The sequence below is a fragment of the Telopea speciosissima genome, chromosome 3, assembly GCF_018873765.1.
Source record: "Telopea speciosissima isolate NSW1024214 ecotype Mountain lineage chromosome 3, Tspe_v1, whole genome shotgun sequence".
Classification (NCBI taxonomy): domain Eukaryota; kingdom Viridiplantae; phylum Streptophyta; class Magnoliopsida; order Proteales; family Proteaceae; genus Telopea; species Telopea speciosissima.
Window position 1 is genome coordinate 10,412,546 of NC_057918.1, and position 15,100 is coordinate 10,427,645.

General features: G+C 39.6%; 1 protein-coding gene across 1 annotated transcript; it reads left to right on the forward strand.

Moving 5' to 3' along the window:
- Positions 1–1,555: 1,555 nt before the first annotated feature.
- LOC122654616 (plasma membrane ATPase 1-like) lies at positions 1,556–14,877 on the forward strand. Its single transcript, XM_043848782.1, has 22 exons — positions 1,556–1,614; positions 1,851–1,960; positions 2,061–2,180; positions 2,325–2,423; positions 2,550–2,687; positions 2,849–2,983; positions 3,082–3,261; positions 3,348–3,554; positions 3,654–3,773; positions 5,562–5,681; positions 5,772–5,894; positions 5,978–6,082; positions 6,186–6,330; positions 11,176–11,340; positions 11,484–11,722; positions 11,871–11,903; positions 12,044–12,125; positions 12,329–12,489; positions 12,979–13,164; positions 13,265–13,447; positions 13,539–13,717; positions 14,529–14,877. The coding sequence occupies exons 2-22, from the start codon at positions 1,907–1,909 to the stop codon at positions 14,623–14,625; spliced, it is 2,871 nt and encodes a 956-aa protein (XP_043704717.1). The 5' UTR covers positions 1,556–1,614; positions 1,851–1,906; the 3' UTR covers positions 14,626–14,877.
- Positions 14,878–15,100: the final 223 nt, after the last annotated feature.

Here is a 15,100-nt window from a genome sequence, read left to right on the forward strand (position 1 = left end):
AGTTACAACATTACTCTGTGTCAAAGGGCAGAACCAAGTACCATCTTATAAAGATACATCGATTGGAACTTTAAGAATAGCATGCATAATATTTGAAGGAAATAAAGAAGATAGCAAATTGTACTTCTTAACATTCCTAGAAATGAGATCTTTAAGGACATGGTGAGGAATCCACGCATACTAGCAAGACTGTATTGCAGGATGGGGAAAGACCCAAATAAGAATGAAGTGCTGAATATTAGAACATACCTTGAGTCCTTGATGCGAATTTGGGAAGGAGGAACCGAGGAAGAAGAACAAGAAGGTGCTAGTCGTCGGCGGCGCTTTCTCACTTCTCGTGGATGAAGAAGAAGAATGGGAAGACTGAAAATGTGAAAAGTGAAAACAAAAGGGAATATGGCCATATGGGATTAGGGTTATTTATCACTCTTAGGGGTATTTTGGTATTTTCAGCCATATAAAGGCTTATAAAGAATTCAGGGTCGGGTCAGGGCCGGGCCGGGCTAGGCCCGCCATGTTGAGCCCGACCAGACCCGACCCTGCCAGGGTCAGCCAAAATCTCAACCCTGACCCGCCCTTCGGGCTAGCAGATCAGGGTCGGGTTCGGGCCGGGCTCAGGGCGGGTTCGGGCCAGCCGGGTATTATTGACACCCCTAGAGATTTCTACCTTTCATGTTTCATGGATGGCGGGCCTGCTCCTAGATATTTTCTCATATATATATAATACCCTCCATATAATATACAAGTAGAGAAAGATGGAGTGATGGTTTTTACTTGGGAATGTAGGCATTTGTACTACCTAGTAACACTAGTTACGTATTGTGCCGTACCTTGGGAAAAGAAAGGGAGCAGATTTGAGGGAGAGGGTATTTATGTCCATGCATATGTCAATCTAGCGGTGTATTTCTCGATATCACCATGAAACTGCTATCATTGAATCATTACCTAAGAAAATGTCACCAGAGACAAGAGGCCAGAAAAGAATACAAGAAAAGTCACGAGACAACAACGGAATTCCCGTGCACTGAGATTCCATTTTTTTTAAAACTTTTTACTACACATTATGACGTGGAATTAATGGGAGGCACTTTGGTGTATTAGTGTCCCAGGAACACATATGGGTAAGAGGTCTCGTAATTCGACACCTGGCAGATATAGGATGAGATGGTCCCTGGTCCCACTCAAAAAAGGAAATCTTACGACTTACCTTAATAAATTGTGGGCCCGACTTTCTTACTATAAGACACCTGGTGCAATTAAACTCGTGATGCAATGTAACGATACTGTCGCCGAAGACTGAAGACTGAAGAGGTCATAAGTCATAACCACCGAACTAAAGAAGAGAAAAAGTTGGAAAGAAAAGGAAAAGAAAGGAAAAGAAAATAAAAAAAGGGATAGGGTAGGGAAAGTCTGAGATTCTGGAGAGGATTTCAATGACGCCGTGCTGTACCCGCCAAGTACATGCCCCACTTTCCGCTGTTTATCCGAGGAAGGACCATCGTGCCCTAAGTAAGTAAGTAAAGTCTGAGGCCTAAAAATAAATTGCAGAGTTACCGAGGGAGAGAGAGAGAGAGAGCTTCAGTGTGTTTTGACTGTTAATGCCGTTACCCTTTGGTACTAAATACTAATACTGCCCTCTTTGTTATTGTTGTTGCCGCCTCTATCCACTTTTGCTTCTTCCTCTTCTTCTTCCGATGTGGTTTGCCGACGAATCCTCTTTGAACTTGAGATAGGAACATCGGTGACTGGTGAATTATTTGATCTTGTTAGGGGAAATTTTGATGTTTTTCTTTCGGTTTCGGTTCTGAGTTCGTCTTTTTCTTAAGTGTGCTTTGTTTGTTTTTCTGAAGAGTGAAGGAGGAGAGAGTGACACACACACACACACACAACGCACTCAGAAGTAGAGATGGCTGATAAAGTAGAAGTTTTGGAAGCTGTGTTGAAGGAGGCTGTGGATTTGGTACTTGTTCTGAACTGTAGATCTCTTGGATCTTTTTCTTATGACGGTTGAAGGTTGTGTTTGAATGATATAGTGATGGATTTGTACTTCTTGACTGCAGGAAAACATACCGTTGGAAGAGGTTTTTCAGAATTTGAGATGTAGCAGGGATGGTCTCACCACTGAGGCTGCTCAGGAGAGATTAGCCATTTTCGGACACAATAAGCTTGAGGAGAAAAAGGTCCCGTTCTGTACCTTTTTTTTTTCTTCTTCATGTCCTTGTGCTGCTTTTGTTTCTAACCAAAATTTTTTTTTTCTGGATTTGTGATTTTATTATGCTTCTCTTTTCCCTGTACGAAATTTTGTTTTTGTTTTTGTTTTTCAGGAGAGTAAGTTCTTGAAGTTCTTAGGGTTTATGTGGAACCCTTTGTCATGGGTTATGGAAGCGGCTGCGATTATGGCCATTGCCCTTGCTAATGGAGGAGTTAGTACTGATTTCCCTTTTTGTGCTCTTTATGGTTTGGGTTTTATAGGGGTTGGGGTTTTGATGGTTTACTTCGTTAAGTTGTTGGAATTGAGTGCTTTTGTTTTTTCTTTTGGGACTCGGCAGGGAAAACCTCCTGACTGGCAGGACTTTGTTGGTATCATCTGTCTGCTTTTTATAAATTCGACTATCAGTTTTTGGGAGGAGAACAATGCTGGTAACGCTGCTGCTGCTCTCATGGCACGGCTCGCTCCCAAGGCTAAGGTAGTAAATTGAAGTGACTTGTTTCTTTGCTAGTAGTTCCACTCGGATCTCATTCTGTTCTGTGCTGTTGGTTGTGTAGGGTTTCCAGTTTCCTGATTTCAATTTTGAGCTGGAACACACGTCTTGACCCTAAGTTGCTTTACTCTTTATGTAAAATACAGGTCCTACGAGATGGAAAGTGGAGCGAGGAGGATGCTGCTGTTCTTGTCCCGGGCGACATAATCAGTATTAAGCTTGGGGATATAGTTCCCGCAGATGCTCGTCTCCTTGAAGGAGATCCACTAAAAATTGATCAGGTGACTAGAAGTAGAACCGTTGTTTCCTTGTCTTCAGTGTCATTAACAATTGGATCAAATCAGTCTTCTTTACAAATCTTGTCCTGTTTCATTTGCAGTCTGCGCTGACAGGGGAATCCCTACCCGTGACTAAAGGTCCAGGTGATGGTGTTTATTCTGGTTCAACATGCAAGCAGGGAGAGATTGAAGCCGTGGTCATTGCCACTGGTGTGCATACTTTCTTTGGAAAGGCTGCTCACCTCGTGGACAGTACAAACCAAATTGGCCATTTCCAAAAGGTAAGCATATGTTAGCATGCGACTCCCACCTACTCAATGTACCTATCTATTGCTGGGGTTTATTGGTTCATGTATTTATTTTTTAGGTTTTGACTGCAATTGGAAACTTCTGCATTTGTTCAATTGCTGTTGGAATGCTAGTGGAGATTATTGTTATGTATCCCATTCAGCACCGAAAGTATCGTCCAGGAATTGACAATCTACTAGTGCTACTGATTGGAGGGATTCCCATCGCCATGCCTACCGTTCTGTCAGTAACAATGGCAATTGGTTCCCATCGCTTATCTCAGCAGGTAAGATGGGGCAGACATTCCAGGGATGTTATTGTTCATAACCCATTGTGGGTTGCACTGTCCTGGATAGATGAGGCATTCTGTTATTAATCAATGCAGGGAGCCATCACAAAAAGAATGACTGCCATAGAAGAAATGGCGGGCATGGACGTGCTTTGCAGTGATAAGACTGGAACTTTGACACTGAACAAGCTCTCAGTTGACAAGAATCTTATTGAGGTTAGTTGACGGTGCTACTTTCTGTAGATGCAGTTTTGACTGACAATTTAAAATTATTCTAACCCATAGTAGTCATGGCACAAAGGGCAAGCCTTGGAGCAATGGTAAGGTTGCTCCATTGCGACCTAGTGGTAGCAGGTTCAAGTCGGGAAACGGCCTCTCTGTGAAGCGGGGATAAGATTGCATACATTATGACCTGACTTTCTACCCCTCCCAGTGTTGGGAGCCTTGTGCAGTCGGTACACTCTTTAGTAGTCATGACACTCAAGGCAGGCCAAGGCGATTGCTAGTCAGTAGTCACCTAGGCGGGGTCCTAATGGTAGGAATAGAATCCAGCCAGCAATCAAGAGAAATTCAATAAATAAACAAATACATGTTTGATTGGCCAGAAAATCTGGTCGAGTGTCTTCACAGTTGAGGAGAACAGTTCAGTAAAATTCGATTAAATACTGACAGTCAGATTTTCAGGGACTGAAAAGTCATATTGAGAGTTGGATTCTTGAAACCCAGAAAAACAGAGAAAATTTGATAGCAGGAAACTTGGAGGTCAAAACAGAAAGCAAATATTGAACTGTTTGAATGATCAACAGTAGTGTAAACCCATTAACAGCAAGAGACAGTGATGGGTTCTCTGCCCCTGCGGGGAGAAGCAAAAGGAGGAATCCGCCCAAGGAGGGGCTCTTTTACTACAGGTAGGATACTAAATTTGATTGGAAAATTGAGAGCAAAAAAGAATCTGAATTCAGCAAAGAAAGTAAATTGACATCAAGCTCCAACAGAAATTTGCTAAGGGTGGTTAATCCAACAATTGAACTAGAGTTTAAGCAGAACCTAAAAAAAGAAAGTAACAAGAATAGATATTTCAGGTAATGAAATTGGAGTTTGATCTGACCTGATCGATTGGATATAGAAGAACATTCAGGAATCCAGCAGATCCTTGCCGAAACAGCAGCAGAACACTCTTGAGTCCATAATAATAGTCAACAGTCAGAATCCACTGAGCCAGCCTGAAGTCCACAGATCATAGTTGCGGCAACAATGTTTTTATTAACAAATTGTGGGGGAGGTTAAGCCTCTTACTATATTTATAGAACTCCAAATCAGAATTCAAATAAGACTCAAAACTGGAAAAGACAAAGAGCAAACAGACTAACCAGGACTCTCTTGCCGCAGGCTATGTTTGGAGAGTCCCAACTGACTCAAAGACTTATTTAATAGAAGAAATAAAGACCAAATGAAAAAAGGAAACTTCTCCCTATCGCAGACTCAAAAGGGAGGAATCCTAAACTGAATAAATAATAGAGATAGACTTCAAAACAAATCTGGAATTTATAAGAGGTATTCCAGTCTGTCTAAACAACTTCAACAATAAAATAAAGGAAATAAACTCCTAAACACTAGCCCATGATTTGAAGTCCCCTAGGTGAACCAGAACTGAACCACGGGGTTTGTTCTGAACCAGAAAACAGGTTCAAGGTTGGACCAGACCAACTGCAAGTTCTTCTCTTCTTTCTTCTGCTGGAATTCTTCAATAAGGCAAGTACTGTATTTTACGTCCAGACCATAATGGTAGTTGGTTATCAATTTGATATTTATTTAGCTATATATTAAATGGTTCTTCATATTTCGTAGTCATTTAGTTCAGTAGCTTATAGTTCTTCTTTTCCTGTGTTTAGGCACCTTGATACTCAAGGGACCAGAGGCCTTGAGCACCAAGGAGTCCATTGTAGTAGCCACATAGGCGATGCCTTGACAACAATGGTCTAAACCTGAATTACATTTACTCAGGTCTTCACGAAGGGAATTGATGCAGATACTGTTGTTCTGATGGCGGCCCGAGCCTCCAGGGTGGAAAACCAGGATGCAATAGATGCTGCTATAGTTGGGATGCTTGCTGACCCCAAGGAGGTAAATTATTTAACATAGTGATTTTCTTTGGATATCAATGTTGATCAGTTCTGCTTGGTATTAATTTCTTTTTGTTTTTACCATCAATAGGCACGGGCTGGCATTCAAGAGATCCACTTTCTTCCATTTAATCCCACAGATAAGAGAACAGCGTTGACATATATCGACAATGAAGGTAAAATGCATCGGGTCAGCAAAGGTGCACCAGAGCAGGTAACAACTTTCCCGACTCTTGAGAATTCTGTCCTAGTTTATTGGATGTTTATCTTCATTCCTGTGAGTGATATGGTTCCCAGATTCTGAATCTTGTACACAATAAGCCGGATATTGAACGAAGAGTTCATGCTGTGATTGATAAGTTTGCTGAGCGTGGATTACGATCACTTGCATTAGCATACCAGGTCATAATCTGCTCTATTGTCTCTCCTGCTGCTTATTTTATATGTATTCTACCTCAATTATTGGTTTCATGCTGTATGGTCTCTGTTTTCCTTTGATGTACAGGAAGTTCCGGAGGGAAGGAAAGAAAGCCCCGGAGGTCCATGGCAGTTCATTGGTCTCATGCCTCTCTTTGACCCACCTCGACATGACAGTGCGGAGACCATAAGAAGGGCTCTAAACCTTGGAGTAAATGTTAAAATGATCACAGGTGTGTTGAAGTCTTATGAAATGTTATCCCTTAACCTTTACATCCGGGGCTACCATGTGAAGTAGAAAAATGATGTATCATCTAATTGAATTATGTGGGTAAATTGAGACTCATGGTGCCATTTAAATCGAGTAAGGTTACTGGCTTCAGGTGAACTGGTGCGCTGCTGTTCATACCCATATTTCTCCACATAAAAAACTCCCTCCACATAATCTAAGAACTACTGAATGATGCATTTTTTATTCTTAAGTCACACATATCAGTTAGAAGGTTTAACTTATGAATTATTAAAAACTGATGTCTTGTATTGTGTGGTTGTTTCACAAAATCTTAATTTTTAATACAGATAACAATATTTCTGGCAGAAGCTATGAAACATGAGTAGATCAACTTAATAGTGTAGAAGGAATTTGCAGACATGGAATTAATATATTATGTAATATTAATCTTCTAGTTGGAGGTCTTGCCTTCTTTCATATGGTTGACCTAAATATTTTTTTAGTTCTGCCAAATATTTGAGCATATTTTAAAATGTTGGCATATTTCTGCAGGAATCAAATGTTGTGGTTTTCATGATTATTGAAAATAAATACATGTGAAATAAATGGAGGAGAAGAGATTTCCCTTTGAACAAGATGAGGAGTTTTAACTGAAATGTTGTGAGTGTTTCTGACATTCTGTCGGGGCAAAATATTATGTCGACAGTAAGGCAGTGGTTGGGGAGTTGCTGAAAATACATCTCTAGAATCTTTTTGTTCATGCAAAAACAAGGAGTTCTACACAAAAATTACCAAACTATTTGCTTCCTTTGGAATCAAAGTCTATATTGGGCATATGTTGATTGAAGACCAATCCTTCCATCCCAAAAAAAGAGAGATTCGTTTTGAGAGTGATCCATTCTCTCAACTCAACTCATCCTTATCCCAACTAAATGGGCTTGGCTACATGGATTTAGGCACACTTTTTAGCTCCTTCAGCACCTTCAATTTGAAATAAATCACTTCTCCATACTGGAGCATTCAAAAGCCTCTGTTGCACATGTCCATGCCACCTCAGACATGTTTCTAGCAACTTATCATGAATATGGGCAACTCCCAGGTTTGCTTTAATTTGTTCATTCTTTATTTTATCTTTTTTAGTTTTACCAATCATGCACCACAACACCCTCATTTTTTTTTGGTTGAGACAACACCCTCATTTTAGCCATACTAAATTCTGTTTAAATGTTTTTTCTTTATTGCCCAACATTTAGCCCCATACATCATTTTTGGTCGTATAACTGTTTTATAAAATTTTCCTTTGAGTTTTAAAGGGATACGTTGATCGCACAACACTCCGGATGCACTCTTCCATTTCATCGACCCTATTCTATTTCTTTGTATAACATTATCATCTATTTCTCCTTCTTTATTTATGATTAAACCTTGGTATCTGAAGTTATAACTTTGTGGTAACTCCCTATCATCAATTTTCACCACCCCACTCTTAACCTATTGTTACTAAAGTTACACAACACAACCTACACTCTACTTTTATTACTTATCTTAAAACCTTTTGATTCCAAGGTTGATCTCCTTAAAATCCTACTTTGCATTTATCCCAACATTTGTTTCATCCACCAAAACAATATCATCTGCAAAAAGCATACATCAAGAGATCTGATCTTGAATGTCTCTAGTCAACTCATCTATGATTAGTGCATACAAATACGGGCTTAGAGCTGAACCCTGTTGTACTCCAACTGTTATTGGGAATTCATTACCCTGTCCCCTCATAGTTTTTACGCTAGTCACTAGTCACTAAATCAGTACATCATTATACTATCTTAATTTATGTCCAAGTTTTTACTCGAAACATTTTTCTTCTCTAATACTTTACAAATTAACTCTCTAGAAATTCTTTCATAAGCTTTTTCTAAATCAATAAAGACCATATGAAGGTCTTTCTTATTTGCTCTAAATTATTCCATTTGTCTCCTAAGCACATAAATAGCTTCCGTGGTAGATCTCCTTGGCATAAAACCAACTTGGTTATCTGAAATGTTAGTTTCTTGTCTCAAGCGTACTTCAATTACTTTCTCCTATAATTTCATAGACTGGCTCATGAGTTAATTTCCTCTATTGCAACGTTGAATATCACCTTTATTTTTAGAAATCGGCACCACAATGCTTCTTCTTCGTTCATCTGGCATTTTCCTTGTGCTCAAAGTCTTAATAAATAGCCAAGTTTACCATGACAATCACAAATTCCTACACTCTTCCAAACCTCTATTGGGATACCATTTGGACCTACTACTTTACCTAATTTCATCTTTTTTTTTTAAGGCTTCACTTCAGCTGCCATGATTCTCCGTATATATCTAGGATGCGTAGCTTCTTGATGATTATTATAACCTTCTAAGATGCCATTACTTTTATTATTTTCATTTAGTAAACTGTAGAAATAGTTATTCCAGCTCTCTTTAATATCTTCATCCTTTATTAAAATATTATCATCCTTATTTTTTAATACATCAAAAATGGTTGAAATCTCTACTCTTCCTTTCCCTCAGTTTGTTGGCTAGTTTATAGATACTTTGCTCCTCTTCCTTTGTACCTAACTTGTTACAGAGATCCTCATATTTCGTAGCCCTTGCTTTCCTATAGAAAATAAATGTAGTAGGGAATCGATCAAAGAGGCCCTTTTTCCCTATGGGTATAGAACCCCAGAGGAGGATCATAAGGACTATTTCTGTCCATAGACGAAAAAAGAGAGGCCATTGACAAATCAATCAAACGATACTAACAAAGAAAGTAAGTGCATCCTGCCCCAGGGCAGTAGGTCGGATTGCCTAAAAGCAGTTTCCCTACGCCTCCTCGTAAGAAGGGCCGGGTGGATTACCTTTGGGAGCTAAGTCGAAGATCTCGGTGGTCTTGTCAGTGGTTGATAAACTGCGATTGCAGTTTTCTTTAGGAAGTCCTATTATCTTCAGAACTTTGTTTCTATAGAATTTATACCTTTTGAAATCCTCTTCATTATGTCCTTTGCCAAGTTTTAAAACTGGATTTTTTCACCTTAATTTCCATTCGAACTTCCTCACCCCACCACCAGGTCTCTCTAGATGAGTGTTGTATTCCTTTAGATTCACGTAGAACATCTTTAGCTGTATTTCTAATTCAAGCAGCCATCTCATTCCACATTATATTAGGGTCATCATCTAAATCCTTCCCTCCATGAGATACTAATTTATCAGTAAATGCCTTCAAGTTTAAAGTGATCCATGCTCTACTTAGAAATAATTGTCATGTGTATCTATATGGAAATTGGGGAAAACCCTTTCCTGGAAAATCTCGTATCAGATACTGAATTTAGAACTTAGGGGCTAGTGCATGTTAGATATTGTAATACTTGTTTTTATAGATTGAAATCTAACTTTCTTTCCTTGGAAAGAATTCTTTTACATTTTATTGAACATATTAGGAATATGAAAATATCACCAAGGGACAGGAGAGATAAACAATGTGATTTGCTCTTTGTGGCATTAATAGGCCGAGTCTATACAAGGGCAGTTTTCTGGCATTTTCCCCCCTAATGTATACTCTTTTTTTAATTGTGTTAAAATGTGTAAAAGATCAACTATGATGCATAGATTAGAGAACACTTTCTGGGTTGTATTACATGTAACGACTGTCCTTGAGATGACATATTTATCATGAATTGCCACTCATGGATGAGTCCATGAAAGTGGGGACAACTCTTTCATATCACATGTTAAGTTCAGCTCAAAATTAATAAAGGAAGTATCTTAAAGTGTAATGCCATAAGATTCCATTACAGTGAAATGGCATTCTTGTAATTAATGATATTTTTCAGCGACTTCCAACCCTTGTTTCAAGTTGAAATTTGGCAATTGATGTTGGTGTGGGGAGTCCATTATCGCATGACGCACCCATGCTATCCAAGTCTGCGACGTGGCAAGCAAAGTGCGGCCTTGTGACATATTAGACCTCATTAAATGTATAATGCTGCCACCACCCCCCCCCCCCCCCTTTTTTTGGGGGGGGGGGGGGTGGGGGTGGGGGGAGGGATATGGGGATATTTATGGATACCCATTTGGAAATTGAGAATTTGTGAACTAATTTTCTATATCATGGTGGTTAAAAGTTCAAACTTATACATAAGATGTCTGAGCTCATAAGAGAAATTATCAGGTGAATTGGACATTGGACTTTTGGCTACCAAGCCTTGGGTATATGTCCCAAACCTCTGATGGGAGGCCTTGAAAACCATTCAATGATCAACTAATCATCCTGTACAGACGATCAGACTGTTTATATCATTCTGACTGGAGGTTTGACTGGTGGACAGCTGCTGGTTATCAAACTGTTTTTCATTGAGAGAGGATTTAAGCTAACAACTGCCTGCTTGGATGCCGCTGTGCCAGCTAATATCTGATAAATTTTGGAACACATTTAGCTTGATCCCATTGAACTAGCAGATGCCAGGCAAGTCCGTTTTCAAAGACGCTGAGCAAAACCGTGCTTAGTCCTGGTTCTGCCTGGATAACTGCCTGTTTATACCTTGCCTAGGCTGGTATGGACTTGACATCTTGGGGCTGCTTGATTGCCTTGGCTGACAACGCTTCGAGCTATTATTGATATCATTGAACATTAGCATTATGGCCACATGGCTGGTTGATATTCACAATACATGTGATAGATAGTCATCTCTCTTATCTTTCTGCATTTCCTTGTGTTTCTTATACTTGCCACATAATTGAATTAGTGGATTTTTTTGTAGTCAGTTCTCCATGCCTATTGCTTGACTCTTTTTTTTTTGTTTTGGGGGGGGGGGGGTTCCCATCAGGTGATCAACTGGCAATAGGAAAGGAAACAGGACGACGTTTGGGAATGGGAACCAACATGTACCCCTCATCTGCTTTGCTAGGTCAGAACAAGGATGAGTCAATTGCTGCTTTGCCCGTTGATGAATTGATAGAGAAAGCTGATGGTTTTGCTGGGGTATTCCCTGGTAATGTTTTTGTTGTTTTCCTTATTGTGGATTATTATATTTCCATCTTGCAATGATACTCGTATTTGTTATTCTTGAGTGTTTAAAGCACGTTTATTTCTGTCTCCTTGTTTCATTTGACCTCATTACTTCTGATTGTTTAGAGCACAAATATGAGATTGTAAAACGCTTGCAAGCTAGGAAACATATATGTGGAATGACTGGTGATGGAGTCAATGATGCACCTGCTCTTAAGAAGGCTGACATTGGGATAGCAGTTGCTGATGCAACTGATGCGGCTCGTAGTGCTTCCGACATTGTACTGACAGAACCTGGTCTTAGTGTTATCATCAGTGCGGTATTGACTAGTAGGGCAATCTTCCAGAGAATGAAAAATTACACAGTAAACTTCATCCCTAGTCATATCTCAACCAATTTTGCTTGTGTGTCAATGTCATAATTATAATATTTCCTTACTACAAAATATATAGCTGGGGTTTAACATGTGGGCTGTTCTTAATAGTTATGGTTTTTCCCTTATCTTTCTGCAGATTTATGCGGTTTCTATCACAATACGTATTGTGGTAAGTTTCTTGCAGTTGTTTAAGATTTATTTAATTGACTTTGTACAACTTCTATTCCCGCACATCTGGAGTATAAGTTTTGTAAGCTAACGGCTGGGTTCTTCTGGAATATGATCCTTTTTTCCCCCTGATCCTAACAGCTTGGTTTCATGCTGCTGGCACTTATATGGGAATTCGACTTTCCACCCTTCATGGTGCTGATCATTGCCATCCTCAACGACGGTTAGTTTATCTTCCCCAGTACTCTTCCTCCACAGGGAATCTCCATTATTTTTATTTTTCTAGCTTAGCAGATACCCTTAGTTGTCATATACTGTTCCACCTCCACAAAATTTCATTGCCAGAAGCATCTTCTTGTACTAGACGGTGTTTTTTTTTTTTTTGGTCATTTTCATGCGAACGACTTGCTTTCTATGATTTATTAGGTACCATAATGACAATTTCTAAAGATAGGGTGAAGCCTTCTCCTCTGCCAGATAGCTGGAAGCTGTCTGAAATATTTGCAACTGGTATAATTCTTGGTAGCTACTTGGCGATGATGACGGTTATCTTCTTTTGGGCAGCATATAAGACGGATTTCTTTCCGGTATGATGAGTTCTCTGCAGAAAACATAACTGTTTTCTTGAGTTTGTAAACATGAGATGCACATTTGATTGTGTAGAAAATGGATGGAATCTATGTTTTCTGAGCACTTTGGAGGCTTCCTGTTTTGTTTTACTTTTACTTTTACTTTTTTTGGGGGTGGGGTGAGGGGAGCAGTGGGTTTCTTTTTAATGGATACAATTGGAAAACTTAATCGCAACTTATGCCCTTTGCATCGAAAGTGATGCTGTGAAAGCCTACACATGGCATTATTATAATGTTGTGTATACATCAGTCAAGGGTGGCTTGATCTTATAAAAATTCTTAAGAAAATGTATATCACTGTGGGCTTGCTAATGTTCCCCTTCCCTTTAAAGTTTGTTATTTATCCATATTTTACTGTCATTTTAGTTTACTGCAAGAAACTTATGAGGATGTACCCATTAATCAGTTTCTTGAGTGATAGTGACTTTCTTTTTTGTAAATTTCCAGAGAACATTTGGAGTTTCTAGCCTCCAGAAAGAAACTCGAGATGATTCCAGAAAACTCGCCTCAGCCATATATCTTCAAGTGAGTACCATCAGTCAGGCCCTCATATTTGTGACACGAGCTCGGAGTTGGTCTTTTGTGGAGCGCCCTGGCTTATTGCTTGTAGTGGCTTTCGTGGTTGCCCAACTGGTAGCAATCTTCCTTTGTGTGCAAGCTCCTGATTTACCTTCATCGTGGGGAGAAAAAAAGGAAAGAATTAAAACCTAAAACTTCATTTGTTCTTTGACAGGTAGCTACACTTATTGCAGTCTATGCAAACTGGGGATTTGCAGCAATTGAGGGGATTGGATGGGGTTGGGCTGGTGTTATTTGGCTTTATAATATCATCACTTACTTCCCTCTTGATTTCTTAAAGTTCACCATACGATATGCTCTGAGTGGAAGAGCTTGGGATCTTGTTATTGAGCAGAGGGTAGGACTCCTGTTTTCTATTACTTGTTAGTGTAACTAAACCCAAAAGGATTTCTTGTTGCTGATTTTCTGCTCTGGATTCGTCATTGCAGATTGCCTTTACAAGGCAGAAGGATTTCGGGAAGGAAGCTCGTGAGCTGAAGTGGGCACATGCTCAGAGGACCCTTCATGGTCTGCACCCACCTGACACCAAAATGTTCAATGACCACTCTAGTTTCGCAGATCTTAATCACATAGCTGAAGAAGCCAGAAGACGAGCTGAAATTGCAAGGTATGAAAAATGATTATCTGCATCATAAATAGAAATGGAAAGGTGGAAAAGAAAAGAGACCTAATTTTCTTTTCCAGGGCCTGGGGATCAGAATACCAACTATTTAGTGGGGTTTATCATTTTGTGTTAAAATGTTAAAATTGGCACATTGAGTAGCTGGTTGGGCAATGCGTGTTAATTATATATTTTCTATTTATCTCATTGTCCAATAGGCAAATTCTACTAAAACTGAAATCCTAGCTAAAACTGCATGGATCTCTCATTCCTGGAATCACCTTTACTTGGTCCTTAGCTAACTGTTACGCAGCCAATTCATTGGATGACTAGAGTAGCATTATTGTTCTCTTGATCATTTCTTTTAATTATAGTTTTTCTTCTATTGGGGTGGTTGGGTTGGGGTTGGAGGGGACGATGTGACATGGTGAATCAGAAAATGTGTCTCAGCTATTCATGATTGTGGTCTTGGTGGATCCCCATTCCCCAATTCCTTCTGAGTGGTATCGCTTTTGGAGTGTGTTGCAAAAGCCTTGGTACACTTAGACAATTGAAATGAGGGACAGAAGAGGATAAGGGGGAAAAAGAGAGAGGGGGGAGGAAGGGGGGGGAGTTGAATGTGTTATCTGAAGATCATTAGTTTGGTCAGGGTGGTCCTCCAGCCAGTGTATGCTGATTGGGTAGAAGTTTGCAATTTATACATATACTGCCACTAGTATCCATTGTATCTTCATAGACTTTAAATCGTTTGAGCTTTTGGAGACTCCATATTTCTGACCAAAGGCACACTAACTTTGGTTATCATGGCATGATGCAGGTTACGGGAACTCACCACATTGAAAGGACATGTTGAATCAGTGGTGAGATTGAAGGGCCTAGACATAGACACAATTCAGCAATCATACACTGTGTAACCTCAGCCATCTATGTGATTCAGTAGGATATAATTATACATTTGTAGGTGGTAAAGTTGAAGATGTAATCCAATTCATCACCTGAATGCCCTTTTCTTACTATTGGGCATGTGCGCCATCCCCCTAGTGGCCTAGTTTCAACTTTCAAGTCTTATGCCCTCTACTCCTTTTCTGTGTTCTGTTCTAAGTCAGTTGATATAACTTCATGCTCCACACCAGAAAAAGAAGTGATGGTAAGAGGGGTTGGGATGTGTTGGCATTATATGTCTATAGTGAAATTTTCCCTATGTTCGCTCTTCTCTTACAAACTTTTATGTGAAGGTGGTGAGCCATCTCCTTGGGCATAATTTATGTTTTCGGATCAAGGACGATGGTTTCTTGGTGTTCCTTGATACTATTGCGGGTAATGTCATATATTTGGATGAAATTTTTTTTTTTTATGAGAAAAAGAAAATTATATTACTCTTGAGGGCAA